The sequence below is a fragment of the Lycorma delicatula genome, chromosome 3 (genome assembly GCF_047948215.1).
Source record: "Lycorma delicatula isolate Av1 chromosome 3, ASM4794821v1, whole genome shotgun sequence".
NCBI lineage: Eukaryota > Metazoa > Arthropoda > Insecta > Hemiptera > Fulgoridae > Lycorma > Lycorma delicatula.
Genome location: NC_134457.1, coordinates 220,694,525 through 220,714,784, shown reverse-complemented (window position 1 = coordinate 220,714,784; position 20,260 = coordinate 220,694,525). Strand labels below are relative to the sequence as shown.

General features: G+C 31.3%; 1 protein-coding gene across 1 annotated transcript in view; it reads left to right on the top strand.

Moving 5' to 3' along the window:
- Positions 1 to 20,260, top strand: part of LOC142322448 (tetratricopeptide repeat protein 37-like) — a 139,430-nt gene that overhangs the window by 75,444 nt on the left and 43,726 nt on the right. Inside the window, exons 12-14 of the mRNA XM_075361547.1 lie at positions 129 to 352; positions 4,602 to 4,789; positions 10,065 to 10,275. Of these exons, the coding sequence (XP_075217662.1) occupies positions 129 to 352; positions 4,602 to 4,789; positions 10,065 to 10,275 (623 nt within the window). The remainder of the gene's footprint in view (positions 1 to 128; positions 353 to 4,601; positions 4,790 to 10,064; positions 10,276 to 20,260) is intronic.

The following is a 20,260-nucleotide window of genomic DNA, read 5'->3' as shown; positions in this document are numbered from 1 at the left end:
AAATTAATCTATTATGTCAATTATAAAAAAAAACATAGTTATTAACTGTATTGAGATAAGTTTAAATAAAGTAGATATGTATTGAATGAACATTTTTATCTAAATTTGTATTTAAAATCATTTAACAGGTGTTTTACACAAGCTTTAAAGTTGCTGGAAAAAATTGGCAATTGCAACCTTTTATGGCATGATTTAGCAGCCAGTTATTGTTTACAGTCCAGAGTAAGTCTTGATAGTACAGATAAAAAACAATTGATGCAAACAGCATTTCTTGCGGCTAAAAAAAGTATTAGTCTTGAACCAAAAGGTTGGGAAAATTGGAATTTGCTTGGAGTTATTGCAAAATCGAATGGTAATAATATTACATTTATTGGTATTTATTATTGTTTTTAATAGTTTTTTTGTTAGTGTGTAATCTGTCTTTGGTAATATATTAGCCGTTCTTTTTACATTTTTATCTCTTTTCTCTTATTTTTTTATATGTTACTGATTTTATTCAGGATACTAATAATGTTAGCATAATACGAGGGACATTAAATAATTAATGAAACAAATTGATGTAGAGAAAAAACAATTTATTCAGTGACAATGAAACACTACTTTTCTACATAGTCTCCAGGAACATTTAGACATTTGTCCTCCCACCATTCTGTGACCTTTGTGATTCCTGCAGTGTAGAAGTCTTAACCTTGCTGTTTGAACCGTTCATGTACCACTTTTTTGACCAGTTCGTTGTCGTCGAACTTCCTGTTGTGTAAAACGTCTGAGCAGGTCGAACAAATGAAAATCAGACAGGGCAAGGTCTGGGCTGTAAGAAGGATGTGGCAACACCTCCCAACTAAATCTGGGTCTTTATGGGTTTAAGTCAACTGTCTTCAAACCCATCTTGAACATGTTTTGTGATAATTCAGCACATCATGAATGATTGAATGCGTGGTTCCAACACTAATATTACATAAACTAGCAATTTGGGAAATTTTGACTCCCCTATCTTCATGAATAAGATCATTTAGACGATTTTAAGCATGGTAGTCAAAACTTCAACTGGTATTCCAGACGATCAAACAATGAGTGATCAGAACAAGATCAATCACACTTGTTCTGCCCAAATTAAACTGTTCCACCCACTTATACATGTTACTGCGTTTTAAATACTTTTCACCGTCTGTTTCAACATTCATGAGTAAATTTTCACTGGTCCACACCTCTGATATGGCATGCATATTTCAAGTGGAGCTGACATTCTGAAATCAACAAAAGGGGTTATGCTTAGATTAATTTTGATCCAACAGCTGATTAAATGTGTTTTCAAGGTTACCAACTTGACCCTCAAAAAGTCTCATTATCATTGAATGAACAGTTTTATCTCTACATCAGTTTGTTTCATTAATTATTGAATGTATCTTATATATATATATGACTTCTTTATAATGAGAGGTATTAGCAACTAGTTTATTGATTACTCATGAACAGACTGATAAAAGAATATACAGGACAGCTTCACAGCATACCTTTATTGGTTGCTCTCTAAGGCTGCAGCAGTTTTTCAAATTGAGGATTATTTAATAGTATTAATACATATTTTAGAGAAAGTATTTTAGCATCTATTGTAGGCATGAATCAAAATGTGCATTACCAATACTTTAGTTACTCTAAAAGTACTGACATCTCTTCAGATTGGTTGTTCTTTGTCACATCAATCTAATGTGACAGTAATACTTTATAGAACTATGTATTTAGAGCAGATGAATTTTGAGAAGAGCGCTCCTGCTTACAAAAGGTTAAAAGAAAAAGAAAAACTATAATTTTTCAAAATTATGTTTAGTTTGAAATAAAATGTGATTATGTGTGTTGAAACATAATCTGTACCTGTACATAATTTGGACAGGTACACTCAAACTATAAATTCCTTTAAAGTACCAAGTTCCCTCTGTGAATCATGAGACCTTGCTGATGGTGAGGGGGCTTGAATGCTCAATGATACAAAGTAGCTGGTTCGAAGGTGCAAAAATATCAGAGAGGTATCTGTTGAGAGCCGACTAAGGAATGATTCCTGAAAGAGGGCAGCAGCTCTTTCAGTATTTGTTATGGGTGTAGGTCAGGACATCAAACATCACTCAATTTTCTGAGTACTGCACAGCTGAAAGCAATGGAAAAACTACAGCTGCTATTTTTGGAATTTAGAGAAGCTTGAGTAAGGGGAGGTAAAGAAATTTTTTGATCGCAACAGGTTTGAGTAAAAAAAGATAAGGTTGAAAATGTAGAAGAAGAATGGGAAAATCTTAAAAAGTAAATCTTAAATCAGCCGAAGTGAACTTTGGCAAAACAAAGAGAACTGGTAGAAAACCTTGGATATCAGAGGATATATTGCAGCTGATGGGTGAACGTAGAAAATATAAGAATGCTAATGATGAAGAAAGTAAAAGGAGCTATCGACAATTAAGAAATACTATAAAAAAGGAAGAGCAAACTAGTGAAAGAAGAGTGAATTTGTGAGAAGTGGGAAGAGAAATGATAATTGGCGAAATAGATGAAGGATACAGGAAAATTAAGGAGAATTTTGTGGTATGTAAATTAAAATTTATAATACGAAAGGAAAGATTGATAGTTGGGTGGAATATATTGAAGAGTTATACGGAGGAAATGAATTAGTAAATGGTGTTATAGAGGAAGAAGAGGATGAAAGGGAAGAAACAATACTTAGATATGAATTTAAGAGAGCATTAAAAGATTTGAACGGCAGAAAGACTCCTGTAATAGACGAATATCTGCAGAATTACTGCGCAGTGCAGGAGAGGAAGCGATAGATAGATTATACAAACTGGTGTGTATTATAGTCATGATACCAAGGCAGGAGCGGATAAATGTGTAGAATACAGAATAATTAGCTTAACTAATCATGCATCAAAAATCTTAACTAGAATTCTGTACAGAAAAATTGAGAGAAGAGTGGAAAAAGTGTTAGGAGAAGACCAGTTTGATTTCAGGGAAATTATAGGGACAAGAGAAGCAATTTTAGGGCTCAGATTAATAGTAGATGGAAGATTAAAGAAAAACAAACCAACATACTTGGCATTTATAGACCTAGAAAAGGCATTCAATGATGTAAACTGGAATAAAATGTTCAGAATTTTTAAAAAATTAGGGTTCATGTACAGAGATAGAAGAACACTTGCTAACATTTACAGGAACCAAACAGCAACAGTAATAATTTAAGAATATAAGAAAGAAGCTGTAATAAAATAGGGAGTCTGACAAGGATGTTCTCAATCCTAGTTATCTTTTTAATCTTTACATAGAACTAGCAATTAATGAAGTTAAAGAACAATTTAAATCCAGAGTAACAGTACAAGGTGAAAAGATAAAGATGCTATGATTTGTTGATGATATAGTAATTCCAGCTGAGTGTAAAAAAGATTTAGAAGGAGGAATGAACGGCATGGATGAAGTCCTACACAAGAACTACCACATGAAAATAAACATGAACAATATAAAAATAAGAAAAGATTATGGATGTAGAAGAATTTTGTTATTTCAGAAGTAGAATTACTAAGATGGATGAAGCAGGAGTGATATAAAATGCTGAATGGCACAGACTAAACTAGTCTTCATTCAGATATATAATTTGTTTACATCAAAAATTAATTTAAACGTCAGTAAAACATTCTTGAAAGTATATGTTTGGAGTGTAGCTTTATATGGAAGTGAAACTTGGATGATTAAAGTACCTGAGAAGACAAGATTAGAAACTTTTGAAATGCGGTGCTGTAGGAGAATGTTAAAAATCAGATGAGTGGATAAAGTAAAAAATGAAGAGGTGTGAAGCAAATCGATGAAGAATCTACCACATATTAAGGCATTCTGGAATAGTCGTTTTAATATTGGAGGGACAGGTAGAAGGGAAAAATTGTGCAAGCAGGCAACATTTGGAATATGTAAAACAAATTATTAGGGATGTAGGATGTAGGGGGTATACCGAAATGAAACGACTAGCACTAGATAGGGAATCTTGGAGAGCTGCATCAAATAACTGAAAACAAAAAAAGTACCAAGAAGTATACACCCTTTCATTTTGACGAAATGTATGACCCAAGGTCGGATACCACTATTTAGAACACTTTAGTAAGAAAGAAATAGGAAGGATTTTAATACATTTTAATCTCTGGAAGCAAATATAAGATAATCAGATCTTAAGTGGTCAAATTTAGATTAGCTGTAAAAAAGTAACAACACAGTTAATTTATGAAATATGATCCTCAATATTTCCTTATAATGGAAACTTTGGGAATAACATCACAAACCTATTTTTAGAAATTAAGTTTATTAGAGATCTAAGAAAAATAATTCTCATGGGTAATGTGGATGAAAATAATGGAGGAGTATTACAGAAGGCTAGTCCTAAGTTTTGCCATTTACTAATTTGATAAAATTTGTCTAGTGATTTGTTATCACTAGACTCTGATTTAAATCTTGTGAACTTTATTAGATAAGATTTGCACTAGGAATTTGAAAGGGCATTTATTATGTTTATTAACATATTATGATAATGTGTTTTATTGATAAAAGTGTTGTAATTGTGATTGTTTTATTTGATGTTACAGAAATTAATGAAAAACCATTGGCTCAGCATTGTTTTATTCAGTCAATTTTGAATGAAGAAAAAAATGCTGTTGCTTGGACTAATCTTGGTATTTTATATTTAGAATTAAAACAATTGCATTTGGCCAATCAGGCGTTTAAATCAGCTCAACGTATTGATGACAAATATGTACACTGTTGGGTAGGACAAGTAAGTATGTTACTGTTATTTTTATTTGTACCAAATAAGAGGGTTCTTCAAATATTAAGTGGAATTTTGCTGCGTGTACTGAAGAAGAGCAGTGATTGAATGTCATCTGTAGAAAAAACATCAGTGATGACAACAATCAGGCCATTCATGTCCTTGTGAATGGCGACCATCTCATAGCATTTGCTGAAATTGCATCAGAGATGGGCATAAGTGTTGGGAGTGTGCAGGCAGTGTTGTCAGATACTCTTGGATATAGCAAAGTGTCTGCGAGGTGGATTCCACTCCCATTGAGGCACAGAGAAATGTTTAGAAAGACACCTGTCAGTGGCTTCTTAATTGCTTTGAAGAAGAAGGAGAGGCATTTCTGGACCATATGATTTATGGACCAAAGATAAAATGTGGGTCCACTACTACTACACCCAGAAAGCAAGAGAACAAGTGTGGTGTGTAGAAAAGTGGGGAGGGAGCACCGATCAAGGCCAAGAAGATCTTTTTGGGTAAAAATGTTCTGGTAACTGTATTTTGGGACCCAAAAAGTATGCTACTGATTGATTTTCTGTGTGATCAAAGGATGGTAAATGAGGCATACTACTACCAGTTCTTGGATGATGTCAGGGCTGCTTATCGCATTAAACAACACCAGCAAATGATTCACAATATCCTCCTTCTCCACATCAACGCCTGTATGTTGTCTGCCTACAGGAGTTCAGACTTGCGATAAACTTGCTAAAATTCATTGGGATACCTCTTGAACACCCACCATACAATCTAGACTTGTTACCTTGTGATTTCCATATGTTTGGTTTGCTGAAAGGAGCTTTAGGAAAGGAAAGGTTTAAAGATGATGCCACAGTCAAGCATTCATTATGTCCACAATTGGTTGTTGGGGCAGCCATCATATTTTTTTAATGAGGGGTTCAGGAAGCTACCTATTCTGTGGAAAAAATATATTTCTGTTTAAGGAAAGTACATAGAATCACCTCAATAGAAAGAATCATCCCATATGTGTTAAGATTATGTTTATTAGCACAGATTATATAATGTCCTTTCATATTTACAAACTGGAAAAATATTACATTAAAAAAATGTTAGTCCTGTTACGAATTTCTCTATAGAAAGATGGAAGAGTGTATGAGTCAAGCAAAACATATCACACATTATGAATATAGCAGGTTATTTATTTGAAACTGCTTTGCCTTTGTTTATTTCATCCCATAATATTTGCCAGCAATAGCATATAAATGAACCTTTGACTTGACTTACAGGCTTGGTTAGTCAGTTGTGTGTTTTTATGTAAGGAATTTTCTATGCCAATGTTAAATTTATTTCTGTATTTTGTTCTATAGAGGGCATTGCTGTAGTTGAGTCTTAGGGTCCATCAAGGAAGTTAAAGAGTGTTTTGCTGACTGATTTTCAGGTACCTTACTTCTGGCAAAAAAATTACACTGAAATTAGGGCTAAATTATGCAAAACAGAATCTGTACTGATTCTAACTGAAGTCATTATCATTAATCTCTGATCTGGACATTAATTAAATTAGTATTCAACATTGAATAAATTAATGTTAAAAACCATAAAAGATTACGTCAACAAAATGGTTTGAAATATGTTTATACATACTTTAATTCTTTGAAATTAAAATTGTATACATATTTGAAACTTACAATACATGAGATCAATAATTGAAGGAGATTAACACAGCAAACTGTTTGAGTTTGTAAGGTATTTTTCCCTACCTGTTAGTTTTTCCTTAGCCTATTACCCTATTAATACAGCCTATTGCTTGGCTATTAGCACTGGACTGTTATGGTAAATTTCATAATTGCATGAAGTCACAGTTTTTGTGAAATGTTTTTACAGCAAAAGAATGATGCTCTCCTTGCAATTGCTTGGTAGCTAAATATTAGGAGTAAGGTTGCAAATGAGAAGCCATTTTCACTTGCCTTTCACATAAATAACCGAATTTAGATCGTATGATTCACAGGTTTTGTTTACAAATTCTATATAAAGAATATTAAAATAAATAATATTCTATAATATTTATAATAGAATATTATATATAATATTTATATTAAGAGGGAATATAATATTTATATTCTATATAAAGAATATCTATATAAAAGTAATGTATTAAATGGAAATAGTATCTTATTATAAAAGAAGAAATTTCATGTTTATTTTGGTAATTGTGCTTGAAGATTTAACCAGAAAATCAGTTCTTTACTAAAGCTTTTTTTTAATGGTAGATATTTCTGATAAAAGATAAATTAATATGCTTATTAGTAAAGTTTATTAATTTTGGTTTATGTAACTATACTATATATCTCAAGAGAAAAAGGCTGTACTTAAAAGCGTTACAGCATATGGCCTGTTGTCTTTAAAAATAAAAAAATGTGTTTCATATCATTCTAATAATTTTTTTTTTTTGGCTCTTATTTAAGGTAGGAATTTTTTTACATTTAACAATCTATTTTAACATTTCTATAATACTAATTTCACTTAAGAGGTTGGAAGAAAGCTATGAAAAATGTAGTATTTTGATTAGAGAGGTAACCTCTTTTTAACAAGTGGTTAAGATTTCTATCGATTCAATGGAATTTATTTTTAAAAATTTGTTTTCTACCCCATTTTTAATTGAAATAATGAAACTTACGTAGATACCATAATAGTACTATTAAAAACACATTGGTATTGCAAATAATTTCCTTTCTTTATTGATAACCAAGATAGAAATAACTTTAAAAAATCCCTTCATAATAAATCAACCATAAAAAAAAATTTGAATACTTAAGTGATTTAAAATTCTGATCTGGAATATACATTACCAGTAATTTTCTACCTGATTCTTTATTTTTTGACTTGTACCAGGTTTGTGAAAATAAATAATTCTAATTCTTATGATTGGGAATAGATCTAAAAATGAGATTATTTATATTTTTAGGCTTCTGTGCATGACAGTAAGCTGGTTTGAATAGAATTGGTCTCTCTATAGATTGATTGCCTTCTTTTTCTTACCTCTGTCTTCTGTATTCTTTACCCCTTCTTCTTTGGACAAGTGCCATGGGACTGGCTCAGATATTGCTGGTTCCATCTGTCGTACTTTCCTTACACTTAATAGATGAAAGGGTAGCCACTTTATTGAAGAAGGAGGTAACAATCCTTTGTGCCTCTAAAACTATCCAAGAATCCTTTTTTTTCTAATTGAGGCTTGTAAAAAAAAACACTATACAGTAGCTGAGGTATCTACTGTGTAAGATCAGACTTCAAGAAATTTCATTTAAATGTACATCTCGTCTGTTTTGTAATTTTCAGTTGGAAACCAGTGCATACCACACAATTCTGAGAATGGATGAGAAATTTCCTTAAAGAAACATGTGCCATTCTCAAACGGTTCTATAATTTTTGAAAGAAAATTACAGCATCAACAATGCAAAATGATTGATTTGTAATGTGTTGCTTCCCACTCTGGATAAAGATACTCAAAAATTCCTAGTATTGTAGGTAGGATTGGCACCCACACCTGGTGGAAGGTCATTGAAATATCCTTTGGATGGATTTATTTATCTCTCTTCAAAGTTCCTGTAGCCATGATCCAGGCGGATCATGGTTACATACTTACTATTCATTCCCTTTAACCTTATCTTGATCTCTTTCTCAAGTTTTTCTGTGGATTTTAACTAAACACTACTAGATTTATTTTAAGTGTGTGGTAACCTTCAGAGTTTTTTGCAGTCTTAGTACTTTTGTGTAGTTTATTTGTGGTAATATACCCATAGATTATTAGAAATATTAATATTTCTTGTTTGGTAACCTTATAAACAGTTGTTATTAAAAATATTCATCATGATGAAAAAAATCTTTTATTTGAGCCAACTTGTTTCTTATTAAAGTTAAATAATCTTGGATTATTTGAAATTAATAAATATTTTAATTAATAATTTGTTTTGTAAAAATAAATGATTTTTTAATTCTCATGATTTATTAACTGATAGCTTATTCAGTTTATTGATTTTGTTATTAATATACTCTTTTAAGGAGTCCTTAGATAATTAGACGGCTCCGGTAATTAGATATTAATCTTTAAATTAATATCTAATCTGTCATTAGATATTAATTTAAAAAAGTAAAATAAAAGCAGTTTAAATATCATTCCTTTTTTCATTTTTGAACCATTTGATAGTTAAATAAATTAATGACCACTCCATATATTAGATTTTTTAATTATAGTTTACGAATCCAGCACAGGATGTACTCTTAGTTTATTTCCTGTAACTGAATTGAATACATTTATTGGAGGAAATTATGGAGAAAGCTTTTTTGCTTGCCGTTAAACAAATAGTAACTAAATTTTGTTTATTGTACAGAAATCAGTAATGAATATTGATGTGAAGAGTTAAGATAAAGTTTTGAAAACTTAGTAACATAATTCCAATTTTTAGGATAAAATAATGACAATTAAGGTATAGGTAAATGTAAATTTAATTTTACAATGTATTAACTGAATGAAGGTTTGTGCTAAGCGAGGTGGTTATCTGATTATGCTTTTTTGTGTTAGCAATATTCATGAGATTAAGCTTGAAATAGAAAAGTGAACTGGAAACTACAGTTACTCTTTACAAAGCAATAAAAAAATGCTAAGATACAAGCCAAAATTATATACTTTTCAATCATTTGACAGAAGATAAGCTGCATTATAAATTCTTTACATGCTTAATACCAGCCTAAATATTTTTATTATTATTAATGACAGCAGAAGTAAACTTTTTAATCAAATATTGTTATATTACTTAAATATCTTGTTAATTTGTTTTAATACAGATATAGTTAATATTAAAACTAATTTACAACATTTTTATTATTAGCTGCTGTTACAAAGTAAGGTGGAAGATGTTTTATGACTTATGTTAGTAGTTGTATAGTTTTTGGGTAGATCAGGAAAGGACTGAAAATAAAAGTAAACTTATTAAATAATTTATACATTTAGCGACCTTGTAACCAAGATTTAATAATTTTGTTGTACTATACCATATAGAAATGTAATTCGCTTTTTTTAAATACCTAGTTCTTGCTTTTCATGGCTTTGCAGTTAATTACTAGCTTGTATTATACCTCACAAATAGAAAGAGGTAAGGGTTTATAGTATTCGGACTCCATTTATTAATATTCTTATGAATAAACATAGATGAAATTTTAATGAATGAAGATATATTTGTAAAATTATTTTTATGTTAACATAAAATGTTGAATATAAACATAAAAACTTTGTTTGAAACAGTCATTAATAGCGGAAGCTGTAGGTGATTCAGATACATTAGATTTATTTCGACATACTACACAACTTGGTTTTCATCCTGAATCTGGTTCTGGTTACGCACAGCTGGTATTACAGACTATGCAAAATGAAATTTCCAAGCAGTATTACGTTTATAATATAATTTCTGTGCATGCTGTTACTGTTGCATGTGATGCTATGTTATGGTATACAGGTGAGTGAAACTTTATAATTGTTTTATTTTTGATTTTATTTTTTTAAATACCAAAAACAATAATTTTTGGGTAATCTATCAGATCCAGATGATATAAGCCAAAGTTTATGTATCTGTTGGAACTCTTGTTTTAGGAGTATTTGTTGTATCAAATCAGTATAATATGAAATAACACATTAGAAAAGATAAATTTTAATTAAGAGTGACTATTAACATCATATTCTGTTAAGCATATTATAAGCTGAATTACTTAATACTGTCTCTGCATATCTTGTTTTTTTATCTGGACGAGAACCCTTAATCAAAATTTTAAATAATCTTTAATTAGCAGTTGTTCATTGTTTACTTTTATAAATAAAACTGTTTGAACAAAATCTCCTTTGCTTTTATTTTGGTTTGAAATGCAAGATGAAAATAAAATGCATTTTTAAAAGTATATTGGAAAGAATATAATAAAACTTATAGATAAATGACGTTAAGAAAAATTAAATCACAAACCTACCTATTAAAATGATGAAAAATTAGAATTTTGTAATTAAACTCAAGATAGTTAACCTGCTTTTGATAAATGAAATTTTTAAATAAAATTTATTTATTGTCTAAATTTCTTTTTAGGAACCATGTAGCTCTGTCCATGGTAACACATTATCATGTTCTCTTGTAAAATATAAATACTATGAAATACAAAACACCTTTATTTAAGCCTTATTGTTCAGCAATAATGGTGTAAGAATAAATTTATGTCTGAAACCATTCTTAAAGATTAGTAAAATCAGTGATAAAAGATCATTCTGATAGTGTCTGTCACTGGCTTCTGGGTTTCAAGTGAATGAATATCTGTAGATATAAAGGGCACTAACAAAGTTGTGCAATATGATGGAACAGATCATCACAATTCCCAGCCTGCACTATCTTAGTGTCATTTGCTTTTTAGCTGTGTTAGTGAAAAGAGGTAGTGATGTCATCTTGGTTAAAAATTAAATACCAGGCAATTTTTCATGTGGATTAAATGTAGAGGAAATGACTATTGTGCTTGGAGAAGATTGTTCTTATCATACAACATTATTTAGGCAGTGTCAAGAGTTTGAAAGAGGAAATTTTGGCTTGAGGATGCTCCAAGGTAAGGTCGACCATCTTCGTCTGTAACTAAAGGAAATATTCCTGCAGTATGAAAATTGCTTGAGGCAGATTTCAATTTGAGATTTAATCTCCCACCAAATAGCGGTATCCTTGGGCATTAATACACGGCAATTATATTCTGTGAGATCACCTTAAGTTAGAAAGCTTTGTACCCTTTGGGTACCACATAACTTGACTTAGGATAAGATGACATGTTGTGTTTTATGATGCCTTGAAATGCTGAAAAAGTTTGAAAATGGGAAATCTCCCTATGTGAATAATATTATAGCAGGGGATGAAACTTGATTATACTATTAAATGATGTCCCAGTAGAACAAAGTGTGTATGTTCAAAAATGATGAGACTTCAATGACTATATGTAAATTTAGATCTGTTGAAGAAGAGAATAATAGCCATATCTTTTAGTATGAGAGGAGTTTTAGTACGAGTTGTGTTGGAAACTCTGAACACAGTGATAGGTATATCGAGGAATGCCTGCCGAAAGTTATCAAAACTCTCGAGAATGGACACAGTAACACTCCAGTGCTCCACTCCAAAGTCTGCTCAGAGTATTTGGCCCATACTGGAATAAAACTATAGAGCAATCTCCCTTCAATCCTAACCTCACTCCATATGACTTCATGCTGTTCCCCCAGGTGAAGAACAGACTGAAAGGGAAGCATTTTATGAGGGATGATGAATGTGCCAAGATCTCCAATGAAACATGCCAGGGTTTCTTTGAAAACTATTTTGAAGAATGGAGAAGTGTTTACTGTATGGAGGAAATTATTTTGAAACATTATAAAAAATAAAGTCACATGGCAAAACTTTCCTAGTGCCCTTTATACATACAAGCACACAGGCATTGTGACTTATCTTATCCAAAATGTTTAACAGCATTCAATTTTGTAATTACAAATAAAGGAAAAAACACATTTACCTCTAGTTCATTACTTATTTTACTGAAAGAAATTGAATGTTGACTTTTTAAACAAATATCTAGTTATTAGTTGGTTTGTCAATTCATTGCTGATCATTTCTCCAAATTAAGCTTTTAATTCATAGTATTTCTCAAAGAAAACCATCTTGGTAATCACCACTATATCAGTTTGAAAAAGTTAGGGTCAGTTTGTTTTTATTTTTTTAGTCATTTTAATTTTTTCTCTTCTTTCTTCAAGTGGTCTTAAAATTTTACCACTGGTTTTTTTTAAATAGTTGCTTACTATATACAATTTACTAACTCAAATTCATGATATGTTAGCCTGTCAGAGGACAGAGTTGTTTCATTTTGGTGACAGTTATAGGGATTTAATGCATGTAGTAGAATAACATATTATCTGGTATAAAATAATATAGAAACAGCAATTAGGCCTTAAAATTACTTTAATGGTTTTACTTATTTTGATTTGGGCTGTTCAATTGGAAGAGTGCCGTAGTTCAAGACAGTCAAGTTACATTAGATAAATTCAACAAATTTCAAAATATATTGAAAAATAATTGACAGTTAAACATAAACACTAGTCAGCACTACACAATTTCACTTACGTGCATTTAGTTGTAATTTACAGAATATTAAAATATATATGCTATTTATCACATGGAAGTTGTTCAGCAATATAAATTAATAATTTATACAAATGTGTATAATAACTTTCATTTACTCAAGTTACATAAAATAAAAGAAAAATGAGGATGAACAAGGGAAAAAATTAATCTATTAACAATTATAAGAAAGAAAAAAATTAACATATACATTTAGTGAAGTTGACTATTGCATGTAAATTTCAAAAGAAACCAATATACAGAAAACATACTCATTGTACTTAAAAAGTACTTCATGAGTTCACAAATTAATCTACTCTAGCTGCACAAATTTATTCATCGAACAAATAGTTCTCAGCTTTAAAGAAAGTTAACAATAAAATTAATGTTAATAGAATTAGCATTTGCAGATTTAAAATAAATCTGCAAATAATTAAATTATAATTTGTAATATAAAATTAATTATAATAAATTATTATTAATAAATATATAATATTTATTAATATTAAAATATTAATATTAATAAATATTAATATTTATTAAATTATAATTTAAAATAAATAGTATTAACAGATTTTAAATATATTAAAACTATCAGGTGTTCTCAAAACACAATGGAATTGCATTTTAAAGAATCATAATTTAGACATTCGAGTATTCTCTGTATGTACAGTCCATTCCGAAAATTGCTGTGCAGTATGATTAGAATTATGGTGGTGCATTCCGTTCTCTGGGTGTTAGGTTGGTTGCTCTGTGGGTGTGTTGAGTGTTGTTCAGTAATAAACCAAGATGTTAGTTGTTGAAAACGTGCTTCATTTCGTTGTTTCATGTTGTTTCATTTATCGGAATTAATATTTGCGAGAAATGTAATTACTTTTGGTAGAGAAATGCATTCTTGTTGAACACATCTTTTGTGAAGGTGACAAATGTACTAATTTAGTGAAGCACGAGTTTTCTGAAAAGTTTCCAATATACCTGTTCCTCACTACAATGCAGTTTGAACTCTTATCAAAAAATTTCAGGCAACAGGCTGTTTTGAAATTGCTGATCGAAGTGGAAGACCACTTAAATAAACTAAATGAACAGAAGCTGCATGGTATTTTGGATGCTATGGACTCAAAGTCAATGCTTAAGTTAGTAAAGCAGCACGGTATCAGACTTGCTACCACACATAAAGCTGTAAGGAAAGAACTGAAATTTTTCCCCTATAAAGTAGTTTGGGTTCAAGAACTGAAACTTATAAATGATGCCTAAAGCTAAGTTATTTTCAACGGTTTAAATATTTTATTGACCAAAATTCCATAGGTAACCTCGACATTACATTTTTTACAGATGAAGCATGGTTTCATCTGGGAGGGTATATTAATTCACAAAATTCACGAGTGTGGTCAACAACTAACCCCAACGAATGATTACAATCAATTTTTACACAAAGCGAAAATTGGAGTCTGGGTTGTTGTGAGTAGAATGTCTTTTGTGGGTCTAATCTTTTGTGAAAGTACAGTTAATAGTGATCATTATTGTGTTTTACAAACTTAGTCAGTTAACAAAAGTGGAAAGTTGGTTCCAACAAGATGACGCTACAGCACACACAGCTAACAGGTCAATGACTTTTTAAAAAAATTTCTTTGGTGAACAAATCATTTCAAGCAGTTTGCGGCCAGCATGATTGCACTATCTGACTCCTCCAGATACTTTCTGTGGGGTCAGCGAAACAAACAGTTTATCGCACTGACATTCCAGTATATCAGCTGGTTAATTCATTAGTACCCAATTTTTTTTATTTTGTAGTTATGGTAGTTAATTTTTGTTGTGTCTATAAATATCAGCAGTGAGTATAGTTGGGCACATATTCTATATGTCAACAATGGCCTGGAAGGGCAACAGTGAATATTATATAATCATGTCTTTATAATTAAATGAATTTTATTCAAAATTATATAATGTATACACTACTTATACCAACAATGCAAGCACAACTTTTATAAATAAATAAACTAAACTAAACTACTTTTACATATAATTAGGCCGCAGTTTTTCATAAAAAAAACTCACATACATGTAATATTGATATAGATATAAAATATCTACATCAATATTACGTCTCGGCCTTTCACCCGGAGGTCCTGGGTTCGAATCCTGGTCAGGCATGTCATCTTTCACACACGCTACAAAACATTCATCTCATCCTCTGCGGAATGAATTGCTTGAGTGCGGACAAAAAAAAAAAGATATAAAAATTTAAATCAAATATGTAAAAACATTGACAAATATATAAAATATAGTATACTCAATGAAATTCAATTATTCAAATTCATTAATGAGAATGAAATAGTATGTTGTAATGTATATGTAATCCAACATTGCATTCTTTACACTTCTGTACAGCCTTACCATATTGTGCGCAATGAATTTGAGTAGTGCTAGTTTCAAGAAAATGTTGCTTTCTTTAGTACCAGATTTTGGGTAACACGCAGAAAGATACATATGTACTTTGTCGATCTATTGAGTATGTTCTAAGGTATGATCATACAACTAATCTGGTGAAAGTCAATGGGTTCAGATTGTTTGCTTCTCCTTTTATTGTTAGTCGATAGAGTAGCCATACATAGTTCATCAAAGCATTTAGGAAAAATACATTGGCCAATACCACTTTTTGTTCTTATTTTAATTCAATAACAGTTGACATTTTCATTCATTGTAACAACTCCATGTATGTATTATAATAAAATACACAGGGTGGTGTAGGTACTTGTATTTTCTTTTTCATTACATTACTCCATCATTTTGCGTGGCCTAGAGGAGAGACACCACTCATCGATGACGCTACTGTAACGATATAAATTTCTTAAACATTGTTTTCGTTGATATACTTTAATAAAATAATTAAAAAAAGTGAAAAATCCACCTTACCAGCAAATAAAAAATACATTCTCTAGATCTTTCAGTTTTTTCAAACAGTCATCAAGAGATTAAAATATTATATAAAAGTCAAAAATTAAAATGAATTGTCTGTAATATACTGTTAACAAGCAAACAGTCATGACTAATTCATTTTTTTTTTACTTTTATATAGTATTTTAATCTGCCGATCATGGTTTGAAAAACCGAAAGATCATCTAGAGAATGTATTTTTTATTTGCTGGGTAAAGTGGATTTTTCACTTTCTTTAAATCAGAACAATGTTGTTATCATTGTATTGAACTACAGTTACACCAGTTACGTTGTCTGTAACCTGATGAAAACTGCCACGAACTTCTTTTTTGCATAATTTTAATCAGGAAAGGGTGCTTTTCTATTTGGTTAAGACGCACAGTTCCAGTTGTATGATGGCCTTTGTGTTGTAATGCATTTATCAGATGTAAGGAGGTAAAATAATTTCAAAAAACAAACTATATCTCCTATTGAGTTAGATTAGGTCCATAACAACTTACTAGTTCTGGAATTGTTTCCATTTGCTGCTCTCTGTTAAGGTTACTCTTGAATAATGTACTCTAGTCTTGTACAAAGTGACCAAACCTTGAACCTGAATCGAATAGGTTTCCCATGCAGATTACCGATAGTTTTCCATGCAGTCTACCAAAATAAGGCACCATAGACTTATCCAGAGGTAGATAGGCATCGCTGGGAAAGAAATTCAGCCATCTCTCATTTACCATATTTATCCATATATCTCTTATTTTTCCAAAACAATCACACCCATTTAAATTTGAAATGTCACAAAAATATAAGTATCTATAGATGTCTTTGAAGCAATTACAAGACATTGCTTTAGATACAGCTTCATTATGTACTTCCAGTACATCCTTCTACATGATTGAACATATAATACAAAATAACAAGATAGCTATAAAAAACCTTAAATTACTTCTTGATAATTTAAAATTGGATTGCCCTTTTCTATAGCAAATTGAATTGAATATAGAACAAGAGTATCAAATACTTATCAAAAAACTTACTGAATAAATCCATCAGGGAGTAATTGTTGTTTAAAAAATCTAGATGAGTGAACTCCATATGAAAATTATCATCAGTGTCACTGTTTTTCCATTGTCTATGAGAAAATTGTGTATGTATTTGTTTTTATTTGGTTGGACCATTTTTCTTGCGATCTTTAGACATGAAGGAACTGAATATGAAGATGTACTAGGCTTTGGTGGAATCATTATTATTGGTAGATAAATGAGACTGAAAATCAAAGTTGTCTTCATCATCATTTCTCCTTTCTCTTAGGCCACCATCTGAAATTGTTGGATCAAACTAATTCAGAATCAGTTCGAAGTTGATTTTCTGAAAGATGTTGACATCTTTTCGCCTGGTTCATCTTCATCACTTTGGAAGTAGTTTTCTGGGTTTCTATGTAAACAGTAGCATAAAAAAAATCATCTTCCAGTATACTTGCAATCTCTTCCAATGTCAATCTAAATAAAATAGTGACCCAAAAGTGTTAAAATATTTACATCCTGTCAGCAAAGTTCACTGTCAACGAATTTACACACTCAAGTTTTATTTGCCAACAAAAAAAAACTATTATTTCTAAAAAAATTTCATTAAAGAAAAATTCAGTTAAAAATGAATAAGTAGATAAAAATATCTACTTAGATAGATTTGCGTGCCATGGTGTGAAATGTATGAGGTTGATTAAGCAAAGATCACATACACAGTATGTCTGAAAAGTTCCTGAACTAAATTAAACAAAAATATAGATTTTAAGATAAACGAATACTCGCATTACTCCCCTACATAGAACCCTTCTCTAGTTATACACTCGTAGTGCCGGTAGAGCCCGTCTAATGCTCAGGAGAAATCACTTTCTGGGATTGCCTTTAACTGCTCAATGCAAGCCCTTTGGATGGCCGGAATTTAAAAAAAGCGGATTTCATCTTCAACTTGAGTTTTGGGAACAGAAAATATTCTGCTGGAGCCAAGTCAGGTAAATAGGGTGAATAGGATAAGACAGCGATTTGATTTTTGGCGTAAAAACGTGTTAAAACTGATGTCATGCTGGAGCATTGTCTTGCAAGAGAGTCCAACTGCCCAGATCCCAGTACTCGGGCTGGATTCGACGATTGCGATTTATCAGGCGTGTCATTACTTCCAAATAGATTCTAGAATTCATGGTGAATCAGGCCCTTCGGGTCAAAGACTGCAATCAACATCGTTTTCGCTGTTGATTTTTGCTGCCTGATTTTCACCAGTCTTGTGCTCCAATACTCAACCAAGCAGCAGATTCATGCGTTGTTTGTAGACATACATAAAGCACCACTGTTCATCCCTAGTTATAAATGTTTTCAAAAAATTCAGGTCGTTATCAGCAGTTTCAATGAAGTCTTGAATGCAAGAAAGATGTACCTGTTTTTGTTCTTCGATCAAGAAGTGTGGAACGAAACAAGATCACACCTTTCGGCGGTTCATTTTTTTGTTAGAATTGTACGTACCATGTGTTTACCGATGTTTAGCTCTTCTGCTATGGCCCGAAGGGTAACATAAGGTTCGAGCAGGAGCACGCACACATTTATAATATTTTCGTTGTGAACAGCTGTTGCAGCCTCCTGCTTTGTTCGTCATCATCCAACAACTCTACCATCTTTTAGCTGCTTCCACCATGTGTATGTTGTAGTACGAGATGTGACTTCATTATCAAATCCTTGCTGTATTATAGAATAAGTTTCAACAAAAGATTTTTGTCAAACACAAAATTCTATCGTGCTGTTCTGTTGCATGTGGTGAAGTTGCACAGGGTCACATGAACACAATGTACGTGGCTGAATATAACTCAAGACTGGAGTGACAAACATGATGAAATTTTGTACATACATTCATCAGATATTGCACTACGTAGTTCCTTGGTTGTTCGAGAGATGGCGCTACTTGCATCGACTACAGAAATGTAGTTTGGGAACTTTTCAGATCTACTGAGTATATGGTTTCACACATATAGGAAATGTCCTTAGCGATATATTGAAAAGAGATACCAGCCTATGATACAAAAACATCGTACTGCTATTGTACAATATATTTATTTGAAAAAAAATAAAAATTAGGCCATGTAGACAAATGTCAACTGTGGGCATAAACAAGTTTATGTTTAAATGAATGTGCAATGCTGTATTGATTGATGTTGGAGGAGGTCATTCTCAACACTTTTTATAAAATAATCCAGTTATTGTAATATCAGTTTCCATTACACAACTTTCAAACACATTGTATATATATATATATATTTATTTAAATTAAACTTTTTGTAGTCCATATCTCCTCTGTACGTAAATTTTAGCTAATTGTATAATTTAATATTTTTTCAGCAAAAAAAAAAAAGAAGTGTGTAACGCTGAAAATGTGGTGTTTGTAAGTACAGAACTGGTGTTTTCTGTGTGTGTTTGTGTATTATTATAATCTTTTATGACCGCATAGGATCACTTTAGTCAGTCAAAGTCTCTTTGATGGGGTTGTTCGGCCATGCAGTCCTCCCAGTACTTTTCATACGTTCTGATCTTTGTGCTCTCTAGTGTTTTTTCTTATAAGAGTGAAGCAAGTTTTTTTGTTCTTGATTTTCTTGTTTAATTTTATCTTATCTATGAGGCTGATTTCCTTCAGATCCATCTGCATCCTGTCTTTGTGTTTTTCAAGTCAAGATTGTACTGACTTTTGCAACAGATGTTTCAGAAGTCTTGAATCTTGCATTCTCATAATATGTCCAAAGGATCATCCTAGTCTCCTCTTACACATGGCATAGTATCAGTGATGGGTTCTAACTATTTATACACAATTTTGTTGGGTACAATCCACCATTGCCATCTTTTTGGAACTTTTTTTTTATGCAGGTTCTTCCATTCTCCTTTCAATTTTGTGGAGTCTGTCTTTGATTGTTTGTTCAGGTGAACGAGTGCATATGCATGTATTATGTGGAAAAATGTATGTGTATATATAATTACAGAGATAATAACTAATAAACCAGATTAATAACAAAGATGAACCACTGAATGTGAAAATAGGAGGAGAAAAGATTATGGAGGTAGAAGAATTTTGTTATTTGGGAAGTAGAATTACTAAAGATGGACGAAGCAGGAGCGATGTAAAATGCCGAATAGCACAAGCTAAACGAGCCTTCAGAAAGAAATATAATTTGTTTACATCAAAAATTAATTTAAATGTCAGGAAAAGATTTTTGAAAGTGTATGTTTGGAGTGTCGCTTTATATGGAAGTGAAACTTGGACAATCTGAGTATCTGAGAAGAAAAGATTAGAAGCTTTTGAAATGTGGTGCTATAGGAGAATGTTAAAAATCAGATGGGTGGATAAAGTGACAAATGAAGAGGTATCG